The sequence below is a fragment of the Trichosurus vulpecula genome, chromosome 2 (assembly GCF_011100635.1).
Source record: "Trichosurus vulpecula isolate mTriVul1 chromosome 2, mTriVul1.pri, whole genome shotgun sequence".
Taxonomy (NCBI): domain Eukaryota; kingdom Metazoa; phylum Chordata; class Mammalia; order Diprotodontia; family Phalangeridae; genus Trichosurus; species Trichosurus vulpecula.
Genome location: NC_050574.1, coordinates 40,288,089 through 40,298,816, shown reverse-complemented (window position 1 = coordinate 40,298,816; position 10,728 = coordinate 40,288,089). Strand labels below are relative to the sequence as shown.

General features: G+C 54.7%; 1 protein-coding gene across 1 annotated transcript; it reads right to left on the bottom strand.

The window, feature by feature from the left end:
* On the bottom strand, positions 1–6,235 carry NKPD1 (NTPase KAP family P-loop domain containing 1). The gene is made up of 4 exons (XM_036743672.1): positions 6,127–6,235; positions 4,608–5,021; positions 2,722–2,853; positions 1–1,778 (listed from the first exon to the last, which is right to left on the bottom strand). Exons 1-4 carry the CDS (start codon positions 6,233–6,235, stop codon positions 1–3), a joined length of 2,433 nt encoding a protein of 810 aa, XP_036599567.1.
* Positions 6,236–10,728: the final 4,493 nt, after the last annotated feature.

The following is a 10,728-nucleotide window of genomic DNA, read 5'->3' as shown; positions in this document are numbered from 1 at the left end:
TCAGGAATGAGGGGAATGGGACTCCTTCTCCCCCAAATTCAAGAGACTGCTGGGCTTGGCAGCATGGAAGAGCCGGTCCCGCAGGGGTGAGGGCGGTTTCTCGGAGTGGGTGGCAGAACCATGAGGGTTGCTGCCTGGTGGGTTGAGGGCACGAATGCTCCGGATGAGACCCATTCGGCGACGGATGGAGTGGTCCAGATTGACAGTACAGCAGAGCAGGCTTTGAGCCTCCGCTACAGTAAAAGGGAAGTCGATGCCCAGGAAGCGGGCAAAGAGCTCAGGGTCACCGTCTAGGTCCACCACGTTCTGCAAGGCCTTGGTCATGGTGTGGAGCTCACAACTGTTGTCATGGAAGATGCCCCAGAGTGGAGCCTGGGGGTCTGGGCCCCCCTCAACCTGCTGGCGGTCTTCTAGGCACTGCAGGGCCCAACTGAGCCGGCAGGGCCACTGGTTCGCCAGGACCACCCAGGCCACAGCTTGACGCGGTGTCAGCTGCATGGTCCCACCCCGGGCCTGGTGCTCATGCAGCAGCCTCACTGTGATGGGCACTGTGTTCACGATACGCCGCATGGAAACAACGTTATCTGGAATGTATTCGTACAGGCAGTCTTGCTCATCGTGCAAGCAGAAGAGGGCCTCCTGGATGCGCTGCCCAGCCTCCAACTCGATGCGGCCCTGGTCCTGCGCCCCCGCTACCTCCACATGGAGCAGCTCTGTGCCCTCGGCCCCGGAGGGGGCCCCTTTGTGGCTGCCCTGCAGCTGCCGTGTGATGGCCCGATACAGCAGGTCATCCCGGCTCTGGACAGCATCTTCCAGAAAACGCAGCTTGGTCCGCCGCCCCATGATGGGCACAGAGAAGGGCAGCGTGACGGTTCGGTTGAGAAAGAGGTAGCCGTTGTCAGCCACGCCCTTCATGGAGCCGGCATTCTCTAGGCATGAGGCCAGGATGTAGGGGTCCACCACCAGGATGAAGATGAATGGGGCCTGGCTGTCCGACAGCAGGGTGTTGATGGCATTGAGGACGCCCACAACGCGCTCTGGGTAGCAGGTGTCAAGGCCAGTGACCTCCAGGACTATCCGGAGCCGCCGCCGCTGGAAGATCTCCAGAAAGCAGATATAGTTGGTCAGCAGCTCTACCTCCTTCTTGACTTCACACATGAAGCCCAGCTGGCTTCCAAACTTTTCCCGTGTGACCAGCCTCTCAATCTTCTTCCGCTGGCTCACGAACACATGCTTGCCCACCGAGTAGAGAGCCATGAGTAGACCTGAGCCCGACAGGGTGGTGGCTGCACCCCCAAACACTTTGAGCATACTTCCGTGACTGCCCCCTTCCCGCCCAGGTCCCCTGCCACTGATGGAGAGGTAGAGGAGGCCCACACCCAGGGCCAGGGCTGCGGCCAGCGCCAAGAGGATGAGGCACACCCTGCGGCGGCAATGCCACTCACGCTGGCAGAAGTCTGGGGCCATGGCCGGCTTGTTGCCCACCACAGTGTAGAGGCTGAAGGGCAGTGCCCCGTAGTGGCTGCGGATGCCATCACACAGAGTGGTCACCAGCCCAGCCCACAGCTTGTCTGTGCCTGCGTACTGCCAGGCACTAAAGCGAATGAACAGGAACTGCACATTCTTCCGACGCAGGTGGAGCTCTGTGATGACTGGCTGGTAGAAGACCAAGTACCAGAGGAGCCGAGGGAAGCCCCAGCCGTGCACCTGTCGAGGCTTCCATCGTGCTTGCTGGAGTTCCTCTGCTTCCCGCTGGACTGCCTCCTTCTGCATGAGGGCTGGGGAGAGCCAAAGCAGAAGCCAGCATCAGCCAGGCTGGTGCCCAAAACCTCCCGGAACCTCAGGACCCACCCATAAAGAAGCAGCCACCACCTCCTCACTGCCTAAGATCAGGAGGCATGGGGGGAAGGCCTAGGTTCTGGGGCAACCTACCTCAGGCCAAGCCAATTGCCCAGGAGCTGCCTGGACTTTTAGGAGCCAGCCAGGACATTCTCATCTGTCCCCAAGTGCCTGAGCACAGGGATTCAATCACAGGTGCTCAATAAGTGTTTGTTGAATGAATGGTTGGAGCTCAAGATTAGGGTTTAGAATTGGGTTAGGGCTGGGTCAGGATTAGGGTGGATCAGGAATAGGGGCTAAGGATCAGAGTTGGGAGCTGGGCCAACCTGGGTGTTAAGAATTGAGCCAGCGTTGACTGGTGTTTGTTTTGGGGATGTTGAGGTTTAGATTTTGACCTTGGCTTGTTGTTGGGGCCAGGTGGTCAGGGTGAGGACCAGATTGAAGTGAATCTGTCTAGTCTCTGAGGTTAGATTTGAGAGGAATGGTGGGGGTGGGGGGTTTTGGGCTGAATCAGTGTTGGGTAGTGGGTTAACAGTGGGCCCGAGTGAAGGTCAGAACTGGTACTAGAAGTGCCAGGATTAGAGCTGGCTCAGACTAACTTGCCTTGAGGTCTGAGTTAAGCTTGAAGATCAAAGCCAAGACGTCATGCAGAGGAAGCAGGGGGTTATTACTGGATTAGGCCTGGGCCACAGTGAAGATGAGTTGAGGCCTAAGGGTTAACATTTACTGGGCAGGCTCAGTGTTTGGGGAACAGGGGTGAGAGTTAGAGATGACTAGGAACTGGGGTCACGGTGTGGCCGCAAAGGGAACTGAGGGTTTGCGTTTGAGAACTGGACCATGGCAGGGTGTGTAGGGGACAGTCCCTGGCTGCCACCGGGCTACCTGTGATTTTGTCCAGCATCATGTGCAGTCGGCAGCCAAAGGGGGCGTAGAAGCCCACTGTCACAGGTGTGGGCACGTGGCACAGCGTCTTCGACAGACAGCTGCAGTAGACATCATCCTCTGTCACTATGTCTGCAAGTTAGATGTCGGGCTGTGAGGCAAGGGCTGAGGTTCTCCCGCCTCCCCAGCCTCCCTCGCACACACCTGCCTCCCACTGACCAGACCAAGAAAGCCACCACCTTCCCCCAGAAGCAACCATGTATAGGAAAACGTCCAAGAGTGCCAAACACCCGGGCCCCCATCCCCCATTGCCTAGACGCAGTGAAGGAGGAGGAACCATTGAGCTGTGAAGCCTGTGCTCCCCACAGAGCCCCCAACTCTGGTCACCTTCGTGCTAAGACCAACACATAGTTACTATTCAACTCCCTATGCTTGAGATACCTTGTTACCCCAAATTCCAATCCCATTCCTAACGCTAAACTTTCCCTCCCTGTACTGGAAGTTATATTCCAACTGTGTCCATAATGCAAACCCTAAAGCTAACTCCTCCCCTAAATTTGTCTCTTTACTTGGGCCGTTATCACATGATCCAAGTTGGAAGACACACCAAGCTTGCTTCACCTTGAACTTGAGCATAACCTTGAGTGCAAGTATAGACTGACAAGACCTTGTCTGGGACCCTCCCTCTACTGGAGCTGAAGGACTAGAAGGAGGGCCAAGCATCAGCATATAACTATAACACAGCGTTATATGATCAGTAGGTTTGGAACATGCAAACAAAGGGATGTTTACAATCTGCTGGGGAAGGTCATTGCCAACAGGAAATGTGGGAATGCTTCCTGAAGAAAGTAGTGTTTAAGCTGGGTTTTAAAGAATGACTAGGAACTCACTCCAGGAGGGACAGCATAAGCAGAGATGTGGAGGTAGCTGTAAGACTTTCATGGACAGAGCGCTATTCATTTCTACTGGAGCCAGGAGAGGGGGGAGGGAAGCATGAAATGGGGAGTAATGCCAGGTCATGGAGGACCTTGAATGCTGGACTTCAAACTTGTGCCCCTTGGGCAATAGGAAGAACAAGAAAAGCCAGATCTACTCATGACCCCTTCTGGCAGTGTGAGAGGATACTTCGTGAGGGCATAGTAGCATTGGGACGAGCAGAGAGGCCATCCCACTAAGAGCCTGGATGGGAGGAGAGAATGGACAGCTAGGAAAGATGGTAACCAGAGCCCTGCTTCCAACTTGGTTCTTATCCTTCAAGTCCTTGAATCTAACTGCGCTTGACCCTCACCCCAACACTCATACTCCTAACCTCAGCCACCAGAACCCCTGTCAAATGTCTCGGCTTTACTCTTGGTTTCCAGCCAACGGGACCCCAGAGGCTCCTGGCACCACCTGATGGAGCAAATAGGGAATGGGACCTTATAGAAGAGACCTCCCTTCTGTGTCCCTCCCCTCCTACCAGACTGGAGGCTATGAAGAGAAGCAGGGTTGAATGGTCATATAAAGCATCGCAAGGTGGGGGTGGGTGGGGAAGAAGGCCAGGAAATAACTCACAGGTTCTGAGCGCAGACCCAGCAGCTGCATCGAAGGAAGTGACCTAGCCTAGGCTAAGGGGCGAGGGGAAAGACTCCAAAAGGAAAGAGCTAGCGCCCAGAAGGAACCGATGGCTTCAGGGACCAGAGCTAGCACACAGAACCCTGGAGAAGACCTAGAAAGATAAACAGCCCTTGAGAGAGCTAATGGCCCCAAAAGACGACGGGTAGAGGGAGGGAACATTCCCCTGCCCAAAAAGACCAGTGAGAGGTTCCCAGAATGTGGGAGTGGAGGGAGAGAGGTACAAATAGAGCCAGGAGCCCAGGAGAAGTGTCTGAAGGATGAGGATCTACCACCAGAGAAGGAGCTGGCACTACAGGCTCCAAGAGCTGGAAAGGGCCGGACAGGGCTGGGCACCCTGACTTCGGGGATGGTGTCAGCCATCGGGGCTGGGGGCAAGTCTGGATTCGAGTTGACAGCAGGAGGGGAAGTAGTTCCAGATGGTGGGCAGCCTCGTGCTGTCCTGTGGCCTTTGCCCACGGGGTGGCCCCGGGCACAGTCTTCACGCAGACAGTGATGGTGCCGGTGCCGCAGGGGCAGGGGGGCAGCACCCGACTGCCTAAGCCAATAGCCTCCATTCCTGGGGGCCTGGAAGGAAGCTGGCCAGGCCCGGGGATTCCCTGGCCATGACCTGTGGGAATGGTGGGCAGAGGCCATGATTGGAGGCCGAAAAGTTGATACATCCTGACGTCGCTGGTGATGGAATCCTAGAAAGAAGGAAGATGAGCGCGATGACCGGGTGGGAGCCAAGGACAGAGAGACATGGGGCACGGGGTACCCAAGCCCCTTAGAGACAGATGAGGCAAAAAGATGCTCACGGTGGGAAGGAAATCAAGTCCTGACCCACTGAGACTGTATTTCCTCACTTTTAGGGCTCAGGCCCCCAAACACCTCTCTGCAAAATGAGGAGGCTGAGATAGATGGTCTGAGGTCTTTTCCAGCCATAACAGGTCATGGGAGGAGGGAGAGTGGCCTTGGGAGCCTTTTCTCTCCCAAGCTGATTTCTGTTTAGAAGATTGAGGGAAGGGCCAAGTGGAGAAACAACGGGAGAGGATGGTGCTGCTTGAGAAGAGGTGAGTGGTCCTCTCTCCTAGGCCTTCCTTCTGGAGGGCTGCCTGGCCCTCAAAGCCAACCTAGCAGGGCATCCTTCCCCATTCCCTGGCCCTCTCCTTCATTCTGGAAGGAGGGATCATGGAAGGGAAGGGAAGACAGACTGATGGAAACAGGGTGGCATGGGATGGCGCCCTGGTAGCATCAGGGCATGTGTGATGTGGCCCCCACAAAGAAGGTCCGAAAGAAAGGTGAGGGTGATGAAGAGGGGTGGCTGCCACCTCACTCCCTCACTCCAGCAGAGGGGATGGAGGTGCAACCGATGGGCCACCCAGAGCCCCTTCACCCTCCCTCTTCTTTTGCTTCACATCTGCCTTTCTTTTCCCATTTCCTCCTGCTGTTTGCCCTCCTCATTCCTCTCTGCTCCCCCAGAAGGTGGTATACCAGCATGGTCATCATTGACTGGTTGCTGCTTCCCTTCCCCATCTGGAAGACTCTTTACCCACACCCCTCACCCCTCAGCATTTCACACTGCAGCTTGATAAACAAATGCCCTAGTTAAGATAATTCTGGTGCCCCTTGCTTCCATCCCTCCCTTTTAGGAAGGTTTCCAAAGCTAATGATGCTGCTCACCCCACCCCCCAAGCTAATCTCCCTCATTTCCCCTTCACCCCTGCCTCAGAGTTCAGGCCAACTAGTCCATCTACCCCCTCAGACTAGGAAGGATCAAGGATCACGGGCCCAGAGGAAGACACCCTCTACCTTTCCCCTGATAGCTCTCAGGGTCAACAAAGCGATCCAGCCGGAATCGAGTTTGGCCCATGGAGGGCATTGTCCCAACGGTGCCCACAGCAGCATAGGGCTTGGCCATAGGAAAGTTGAGTGCCTTGTCTGGTCAACCACCTCCTGCTGAGAATAAGAGAGGGTAGAGAAGGCCCAAGACTTGGAATTGAGCAAGGCAGGATGTGCTCCCCCTCTAAAGATTCTGAGGGGCTTGAAAAGGGCCATAGGGAGATGTGCCCCTAAGGATATCAATTTGGAATCAAGGATCTGAGTTCTATTCACTCTGCAGCTGACCCTTTGACATTTCCCCACTGAGCCTGTTGTCTGCAGATTAAGGAAAATACCGACCGGAGAAAAACAAAGTCCTTGTCCACCCCACCCCCCCAGTCACAACCCCTTCCAACTTTCTCAGAGCTGAGGGAGATGTTCTATATCTGTTGAGGATGAGTGACGTTAGAGGAGAGGTTTGCCAGCTAAGTGATGGGAAGAATGAATAAGGTCTGAGGTAGCAGCTTGGGGACCTAAGTATATTTAGGGCTGGCTAAAGTTCTTAGAAGTAAGTAATGGGACTAAATAGGTTTGAAGAGTAGATAATAGCTGAGGGGGTCAGTTAGGTTGGGAGAGAGGTGAGATCTTGGGTGAACTGGGTAAGTTGGGAGGAACAAGTGAAGTTCGGGGACTGCTAAGGGAACAGGTGGGTAAGGTCCCCTCTCCTTCCTTTCTGCCCCCTTCCCCTCCCCCCATCCCATACCCCCGTCTCATACCTGGTGGGGAGGCAGCTTCAGTAGAGGCCTCAGTTCCCTCCTGGTGCTAGCCGCATCCTGGGCCCCACTAGACTGAGTGGGTAGGCCCAGAGAAGCCCTAAAAAACCCAACCCAACCGGTCTTCCCACCTCCACCTCCACCCTCACCAACTACAGGGATGTTCCCTTTGCCACCCCTGCCCCAAGCCAAGTAGTACTGGGCACACCCACCCACTCACCCCCTGACCAGCCTCCTTGGTTCATTCCTTCAGGAGACCTATGAGCTGTGGAATGAAGGACCCAGGACTGGGTGATGGGGACCCAAAAAGGCACAAAGATGGAGAAGAGATGAGAGGAAGAGAAAGGATCGAGGCAGAGATCCAGAGGGATCCTTAGCAACCATCTAGTCTAATCTCACTGCACAGAGGGGGGAGACTGAAGGCCAGGGGAGAACGGACCCACAGCAGATTGCCAACCACTGGATGGGGCTGGTCCCAGGTTCCAGCCCAGCACCATCACATGTCAGTTCAAGGATAACTTTGGGTCATTTCAGCTCCAAGCCCATTTGAGTATCTGGGCATGCCAGAATGGCAGGACTGCAGGGCTTTCTAGGTGGGAGCCATTCCAGGGCCAGGGCTCTCTGCCCCCTACCAAGGCAAGGAGGCTGGAGCTATCCAGTTCTAGCTACAGCTGGCCCCCATCCCCCAGCTTCTTTCTCTTAAGCCCTCCATTCCCCTTTGGGCAGCTCTAATTGCTAGGAACCCTCCTGCCCACTTACATCAAGCAGAAATCAGATTTTCTGAAACCGGTTGTTCCTCCTCAGTTCCTCTTTTAACACTGGCCCTTCCAACACTTGAAAGTATGGCTCCTGTTTCCCTTCTGCACTATGTTCACCCATGTGGCTCCTCCAGCTCACCCTTGATGGCATGCTATCCACCCCTCTCTTCTATACCTTTACCTATGTGCACTCCAGTCTGTCTCTTCTTCCCCCTGTCCTGGAACTACACCCCTTCTGCCTCCCTCAGATGTAGAGGGAAGGGGCCAGGCTTGGTCTGCTGTCCTGCCCCAAGTCTGCCCCACCTGCTGTGAGCTCCCAGCAGACTGGGCCTCTGACCAGTCTCCCTGCTCCCCAAACACACTTCAGCTGAACTGGGTGATGGACATGTTCTGGAGAGCTGCTGGTCAGATAGGAAACACAGGGGAGGGAGCAGGGATTCCATCTCACCTTCCTAGGTGAGCTAGAGTGGGGAAAATGGAAGGAAACCATTTCTAAGGAATATGTGAAACATGTTGCATTAGCCCAGTGCTTCGAAGGCCAGACAGGTGAACCCTGAGTGGGGCTTGGCCAGTGTCCTCAGCCTGATCCCACCAACCCTTCCTGCCCAGGAGCTCCAATGGCAATGCTGTGCACACAGTAAGCATTTAATAAATGCTTGTTCATTCATTCGTGACTTAGCATGATTAACAAGATGAAAGCCCTAATCCCTACCCTGGTATTTAGGAGTCCCCACAATGAAACTTTCTTCTATTTCCAATCTTCTCTCCTTGGCCCCCCTCAATAAGGCCTGGGACAAGCCAAACTAGCTGACTCACGGTTCCTTGAATTCAGTCTGCCCTCACCACCCACCTTCACAGGATTTCCCAATGTCTCTACATCCACCTGGCTTTAAGAGTTACCTCCTTCAGGAAGACTTCCCTGATTCACTCTTCCCCTCACTCCCACATCCTTTGTTCCTCCCCAGAAAGCCTTGATAAGCAGTACCATTCTGGGCTATCTTATCAGCAGGGCCAGCATTCCTCAGAGGGAGTCCTCACTGAGCTGTCTCCAAGGTTCTCCACCTCACTTCCTAGCACAAGAAGCCTAGTCATAGCAGGTGACAGAAGAGTAAGGTGAGCTGAGCTGAGGGTGGCCAGGCAGAGCCCACCTGTGACTCTGGCTATGTGACCACAGTCCATTGGGGGATCCCTGCTTCCAAGCTGGAAGGGACCTCAGAAACCATCTAACGTCCTTACTTTAGATAAGGAGTAACTCATCTGGGGGTCACACACCAGATCCCTGTCCAAGAGGGGACTCCACCTGAACCTGTGGCAAAACAGGGAGAACAGCCCTTAGCTTCTCCTTGGAGGCCCCCATCGTGGCCCTCAGAACCTCATCCTGCACAATTGGTGGGGCTGTGGAGCTCCCATCTCAGTCCCCTCTGCCCATGTGAGGGCTCCTCCTCGATCCTCCCCTGGAAGCCCCCATCAGGGGCACTGAGGGCCCTTTCCCCAGGCCCTCCTCTTGTGTCTTCTGTTCCCTTCACTAGATTATGCTCTTATATTCCTATTCCCTATTTCCCTATTTCCGTACTGTTTCCTATTTCCTCATGCTTGGCATAGAGCAAATGGTTCCTAAGTTTGTTGTGTGACTGGGAAGGGCAGTGGAATTAGGACCTAGGTCTGGACCAGACATGAGGTCTCGGTGTTGAAAACACCTCCAAGGGAGGCCACTGAAGTTCAGTAACTTTTCCTAAGTTACCCAAGGCATGGAGGAGAGAGTAAGTGACTAGTCCAGGGTCTCACAATCCCCATGTTCTCAAAGGTGGGACTTGAACTGAGGCCTTCCTGACTCTGAGATCCACCATCTAAATGCCATTACCTCCCATGACTAATTTTTAAAAATTCCTCCTCACCTTTCAGGGACTGAGCTGGTCTGGTGTCTCACCTCCCTGACTACCTGTAATGCATGGTGGGGTCATGTATACCTCTACTACCTAGATGTGACAGTGCTGTCCTGAGAACACAGCCAGGCCCCCCAAAGGCCTCTGGGCCACCTTCCCCTCCTCCCACCTTGCCACGGGGCCCCTCTGAGCAGGCTCTGCCTCAGAAAACAAGCCTCACCTCTGCTGGTCCAAAGAGCAAAACCCCTGTACAGGAGGAGCATCCATCCTTCTCAAGGTCAGAGGCCTGCTGTCCTGCAAGCCCTCCCCTGCCCATAGAGTGACCCTGAGATCACCCCAATCATGTGACCATGGCCATGTTCCTTTTCTAGCCCTCAGCCAGTTTCCTCATTTCTAAATAAAGGGCTTGGCCCCTTTCTGCTCTAAATTCCATTAATGATGGAGTCCATGAACTCCAGCCACAATCATAACTGGGCAAATGACTGAACTTCTCTGGGCTTTGGTTTCCTCATCTCCAAAGGAGATGACCAGGCCAGGCTAGACGGCCTCCACAGAGGCAGCATGCTGGGCACTTGGGGGCAGAAGATCAAAGTCTGGACAGCTCTGAACTTGGGTTGGGCTGAATCTCTCTGAACCAGCTTGGCATGCTACAACCCGACCCAGGATGGGGGAATCGGGAGACCCAAGTTCCCACCCAGGCCCCAGACCCACTGGCTGCGACCTTCTGCAAACAATTCCCCTAAGCCGATTTCCTCTCTAAATGGGGGTACAGCCTCCACTGTTTACCTCTCAAGGGTGTCATAAGAATCAAAGACCTCTGGAAGCCTCTTCTAGCTAGGAAGATGCCTACCCCAAAGAAGGCCTAGGGGGCTCTCCCTTCTTGTGGGTTCAGACTGAACAGATGGCCAGACTGGGTGGGCAGAAACAACAGGCCAGCAGCTCACTTAGTGGAACTGGGTGGCCCTGATTACTCTGGGTGCCCTGATTACTCTGGGTGCACACCTGTGTCCTCTATTGTGTCTGTGGGTGTGGATGCATTGTGTTGTCTCTGGGGTGGGCCTTGCCTTGTGCCTATGTATGAGGCAGATAAGGACACTGCTCACACCCACAGGAGTCTTCCCCAGCTCTGCCTCCCTCTTGGCTCTGTGGAGTCTAAGGAGAAAGAAGAGTGACTGAGGC

What these genes read in the sequence shown, in the direction of transcription:
- NKPD1 (XM_036743672.1), bottom strand. Translation starts at nt 6,235, where the DNA reads ATGGCCAAGCCCTATGCTGCTGTGGGCACCGTTGGGACAATGCCCTCC. An exon ending in TGAGAGCTATCAGGGGAAAG is followed by an intron (nt 5,022 to 6,126) that starts GTAGAGGGTGTC and finishes CCTTCTTTCTAG; the next exon opens with GATTCCATCACCAGCGACGT. An exon ending in TGCCAGCTCCTTCTCTGGTG is followed by an intron (nt 2,854 to 4,607) that starts GTAGATCCTCAT and finishes TCTAACTTGCAG; the next exon opens with ACATAGTGACAGAGGATGAT.